General features: G+C 34.0%; 1 protein-coding gene across 1 annotated transcript in view; it reads left to right on the top strand.

The window, feature by feature from the left end:
• LOC109375992 (trafficking protein particle complex subunit 8-like) overlaps positions 1-5,911 on the top strand; it is an 18,408-nt gene that overhangs the window by 2,682 nt on the left and 9,815 nt on the right. The window contains exon 2 of the mRNA XM_019631632.1: positions 3,761-3,955. Coding sequence (XP_019487177.1) covers positions 3,761-3,955 — 195 coding nt within the window. The remainder of the gene's footprint in view (positions 1-3,760; positions 3,956-5,911) is intronic.

Here is a 5,911-nt window from a genome sequence, read left to right as displayed (position 1 = left end):
TGGCATTAGAAGTTTGGCTAAAAGGACTTAATTTTTCTGTGGTTTAGCTTTTTGTTGGTAAATAAATCTTGGGGCTGTTTACCATGCAAAAAAGGCTGCCTTTTTGTCTCAAACATGGAGATTCCCCTAATTATGCTAAGACTTAAAGAATTTATATTCATTGTTTGAATATAAATTTTGTGATCCTAATACTACTTGAGACATTTCCACTGGGTGTCTATTTCAAAGAGTAGTGTTAGTGTTACTTAATCAAACCATACTGTTTTTCCTGTTTATAATGATAGTTTTTTGATAATTTTACACTGTTTTAACATACCATTTAGACATAAGATTTAAGAAAATTTTACTTAAACACTAACTTTTGAAAGAACTTGACTTTCATTTTTGAAAAGCATTACTTTAAGATTTACTGTGAAATATTTTAAGGGATTAAAAATATAAGAATAGAATGTAGTTTTTATGTAAAATCTTGAATATTTTCTGAGTGAACTATCAAAAGTGGCAAATTAGACTAGGAAATGACCTTTGAAGGATACTTAATGCCTCTAGTTTTAAGTTTTTTTAGAAAGTAGAAATATTTCATCAATCTTAACTACCATGTTAGTGTAACTAGGTGATTACCCTCCAAGTTTTTCAAGTACCAAAGTTCAAGTCAGCTTTTCAAAATTTAGATACATATATACGAGTATGTTGTTTGTGTCATTTTTGTACACATTTGATTTTATTCAGCAATCAAGGTTTTCTTTATGCAATAAAGTTTTGTGTGCTAGGTAAAAACATGAAAGATACGATTTAATTTTTGAAAATATATTCCCTAGAACACCCTAAATATGAATTTTGCTCCCTAAAAATGAATTTTGGGGTCAGGTAAGTTTGCTGAATATAGCATGTGTTTGGGAGAATAACAGTGTCATTTAACACATTAAAGGCTGTGGGAAAACCTGTTATAAAGAGACTATTTAAAAACTTAATCCAGTATTTCCCAAATTTATTTGAACATGGAATCAGTATTTCAGAAACAACTCTTGAGGAAATAAATAGTATTCCAGGGAGCAGCGCATACTGGGAAATATTACTTCATAATATAGTATTAAAAAAACTATATGGTAAGATAAAGTAGAACTAAATTTCACTTTGAAATTGAGATGTTATATGATATATAAAGTCACCTTTTGTGCTGTTATAATCTTAACAAAGCCTTAATATAAGTTCTGAAGCTTTTGAATGTTTTTGTGTGTGATTTTAGAGCATTTCTCTTAATCATTCTTAACTCTTTTCTCCTCTTCAGTAGGTTGGTTTTGTGATACTTCAGTATATTACTTATTTATTGTGTAACAAATGACCCCAACATTTAGCACCCTAAAATGAAAGCATTTATTATTTCTGGTTCTCAGGAATCTGGGAGTGGCTTGTTTAGCTGGATGCTTCTGGCTCAGGTCTCTTGAGGTTGCAGGGGAGCTGTCAGCAAAGGCTACAGTCATTTGGGGCGGGAGGATCCTCTTTCAGGCTTACTCGTTTGGTTGTTAGCAAGTATCACTTCCTCACTGGATGGCCAGAGACCTGGGTTCTGTGCCATGTGGGCCTCTCCATAGGTTCCTTGAGTATCCCCATGGCATATCAGTTAGCTTCTCCCAGAGAGAGTGATCAGAGAGAGAACTCAGGATGGAAGCTGTACTCTTTTATAACCTTATCTCAGAAGTGATATACCATTACTTTTGCTGTGTTCTGTTGGTCACACATACCAACCCTGGGATGTGGGAAGGGACTACACAAGAGTGTGATAACAGGAAATGTCAGGATCATTGGGGACCATTTCAGAGGCTGGCTGCCATACCTATTAACTCATTTTTGAATTTATTAGTAGGATTACCTTATAAACCCACTCTGAATATAGGGCAAAACTAAAATGTCCCTTTTGTGTTAACACTTACGTATACTAAAAGATAATTAGCCGATTTAAAATTTTGAGAGAAGATTAATACCTACATGGTTACTTAGGTTATACAACAGCTGTGGACCAACTTTAAGATACATAATTGTCTGTTTCTAAAAATATAAAAAATTCACGTTTGTTTTTTTTTTCTTCATGGTTTTTGGTTTCTCTGTTTCATAGTTAGACTAGCTGGGAAGTATAATTAGGGAGAGAGTCCTGTGTGTGTTTATTTGAATTAGAAAACATAAACAATTACAGAAAAATGCAGAGAATACAAGAAACATCCAGCTCCCCACTACCCAGAACCAACAAATATTAACCTCCTTGTCATATTTGCGTTGTATCTTTTCCTTTCCTTTAAAAAGAAATCAAACACAGGTGCAGTTGAAGACACCTTTTTACCTTTCCTTTGTTCCATTTCCTTCCTTCCTTCGCAGGCAACCATTATAATGGAATTTACATGTACTTTATTTGTACTTTCTGTACACATATTTGTGTTTACAATACAAATGCAAGTATTCCATTTATAGTATTAAAAGTATTTTTGTTTTATAATTTTTAATTAAAAGTTTAGAAATCAACAGAGAACACACAGGAAATTTAAGAAGTCAGTTTCTATAGATTTAACTATTTACAATATAGACAAGGTCTAAACTTAAAAGTTTGGTATAAAACATTTTCCATTGGGAATGAAAGTGCCATATATATTTTTTTATGGTATCCAAAGCCAGTTTTCCCGAGTTGCTTCTTATTTGTATACGATGATCCATGATGTACTTGAAATAGTGTGTGTGTGGCTAACCCTCTGAAGTAGGTGTTTAATCACATGTTCTAGATGAGGAAATTGAAGAGTAGAAAAGTTAAAAAGTTATTTAGGATAATCCTGTTAATAAGGATTTAAAATAAAGCCTGACTCCAAAAGCTGACGCCTTAATCAATATAATGGGATGCTTATAATACTACTACAGAAGCTAATCACCTTGTCTGATTATATGAAAAAATGTGCACACATCTCCTCCTGTTCACTGTGGATACTGTCTTCTTGGTATAATCTCCTAAGAACCTATTCCCTGGCCAGAAGCTCAGAACCACTGGTTGTAAATCCCATTGGCTGAGGCTAGGCATATAGCAGGGTGGAGGCAGGAGGTATATCAGGGGTGGGAGAAGGGATTTGGGCACTGATTTTGTTTTTTTAATAGCCTTTATTTTTTTAGGGCAGTTTTAGGTTCACAGCCAAATTAAGCAGAAAGTAAAGAGCGTTTCCATATACCTCCTGGTCCAGCAAGCATACAGTCTCCGTCACTATCACCATCCCCACCAGAGTGGGCATTGATTTTTATGATAGTGGAATCGGGGCTGAGAATGCAGCAGCACACTAGGGGAAATAGAGAAATCCCGAACGTAGCATTTAATTCCCCTTTTTTATCTCCTCTTTCTTCCCCTTTACTATTTTTTGTGTTGATACGACAGACTTCACACTGCCCTGGACTAGCCTTAGGGTGAGGTGAGAACGAGAAATCTGGTACTGATGGTGGTTGGCTCCTGACAACTCCAAACAAGAGGAAGGAAAGGACCCACTGTAGGGATGTTGTGAGCAGTAGCATTGGGGAGATGGTTAGACTGTCTGGCTACCCTTTTGGTTATAAAGGAATGTTACAAGTCAGTTGCATTTGTGGAACACTGTTCCATTTGGAATTTCTGGTTTCTGATTTGAGCATCCTTTTTGTTGGTAAACCATTAACCCAATTTTTTATTATTGTTGTTACAGTTGGGTTGTTTTGCGTTGTGTAGAATTAATTTCAAGGTTTTTTTTTCTTTTCTTAAAAGTTCATATGAGAGATCCTAATAATCAACTTCACATAATTAAAAATTTGAAGATAGCAGTAAGCAACATTATCACCCAGCCACCTCAGCCTGGAGCCATTCGGAAGCTTTTGAACGATGTTGTTTCTGGCAGTCAGCCGGCTGAAGGATTAGTAGCTAATGTGATCACGGCAGGAGATTATGATCTCAACATCAGTGGTATGTAATAAGGTTTATTATTTATTATTTCTTAAATGAATGTTTCTTTTTTAGAAAAAGTAATTCTGTGACTGGAAAATCATTTGACATTTAAGTGCTTACTGAGTGATAGAGCCTAGGAATACAGTACAGTAAGGATGGAAATAAACAGTCCTTACTTTTAAGGAAGTTACAGTCTAGAGCAGCGGTTCTCAACCTGTGGGTCGCGACCTCTTTGGGGGTCGAACGACCCTTTCACAGGGGTCACCGGGTACTCGTATGTGGGCGTATCTGCATGTGGGCCTGGAGACGGATAGAGGAGCGGTGTCTCGGTTCCTAAGACCATCGAGAATATGTGTTTTCCGATAGTCTTAGGCGACCTCTGTAAAAGGTTGAGAACCGCTGGTCTAGTGAGTAGGCAGCCATTCAAACTATGAATTACATGATTTGGTTTTATTTTTTCATAATGAATATGTTTCTGTAGTTTTAATTGTAAAGCTCCACGAGGGCAGGAGCTTTGGCTCTTTACTTTATTTCCAGTACCTAAAGTATGCTTAGAACGTGTGTATACTAAATACTTCTTGAATGAAAGAATGAACAGATAAAAACAACGTATTTTTTTGTGTGACATAAGTAATACTATAATTAAATAAAAAGAAATAAGATTTTTTTATCTTAGTATTAAGTGGAGGGAATGTTTATAATATATGAATAAATCTTTTCTGAGTGCTTAATCTGAATGGTAAATATTTTCATGATAAGATTGATAGGTAAAATGATATATTGATATGTAAAGTGAGTTAGCAATATTTGGCATGACCCTTTCAGTATGAAAAAGACTTAATAGAGGGACATAAGATCGATTTTTAGAAGGAAAAGATGTAAAGTACATCATCTGCTCAGGATATTTCAGCAGTGTAATAAAATCTTTTTAGGTCAGTACAATTTATAATCTAATATTTTAACATATCCTAAATGCATAAACGATTTTCCTAAACATACGAAGAGAATTTAAGTGTTATGATTTAGGTTATGAAGTTAGTTGGTTGCACTTGTGTAGTTAGAAATATTTGTAGAATTATTTTGTTTAAATGTTAATAATTTTTCTTTTTTCTATGTCATTTTAATTCAAACAGGATAAATTAACTTGATCATTTTAAGTTTAGAATATTACGGTTATCTTTATAAATCTAAAGACTCTGAATTTCAGGATACATATTTTGAGCAGTTCTTGACATAACATGTTTTCAAGACAAGGCAAAATTTGGATTTTCTGGAAGAAAGTGATGGAATTTGAACTGTTTATTTCCCTGTTATCAATGGGAAACTCATGTTGAAGTGTAAAGGGCAGTGAATCTAATGCCAGAGTGTCCCAAGTTTTTATACTACCATTGCCATTAGTTAATTGGATAGCTTGAATAAGCCACTGATTCAGACTTGGTTTCATTCTTTGGAAACCAGAAAATTTGGCTAGATTCTTTCTCAAGGCCTCTCCTAGACCTTTCATCTTGTGATTCTATTTTAGAGGTTCTTTAATATTTTTGTTATTCATGCAATGAATACTTATTGATTTTCTACTATATGCTTTGAATTGAGATATAGCGATGAATAAGACATGTTGTATGAGCTCATAATTTGGTGCGGAGACAAATATGTAAATCAGCAATCATAATACATTTTAATTTCCAATACATTTTAATCACAATACATTGTAATAGGGATATGTCATAGCTGATATGCCAAAGTGGGGAATTAACTATCATATTTAAAAAATAAATAAAAATACCTGTTTTATGCTGCAGATATCTTCTAATCTCTAAAGCTTATAATACTTTTTATTCTTGAAACATTTAATTTATCAAAATGATATATGCACATAGACATAGTGCTAAAAAGACTTACTGTAAGAAAAAACAACAAAAGTGATCTGCTGTCTGTGCCCCTACCCCACCAGTTTTTTTTAGTGGTTTTTATTTG

The sequence above is a fragment of the Hipposideros armiger genome, unplaced genomic scaffold, assembly GCF_001890085.2.
Source record: "Hipposideros armiger isolate ML-2016 unplaced genomic scaffold, ASM189008v1 scaffold_1022, whole genome shotgun sequence".
Lineage (NCBI taxonomy): Eukaryota > Metazoa > Chordata > Mammalia > Chiroptera > Hipposideridae > Hipposideros > Hipposideros armiger.
Note: the sequence above shows the minus strand (reverse complement) of the source record. Positions and strands in the feature narration are given on the sequence as shown.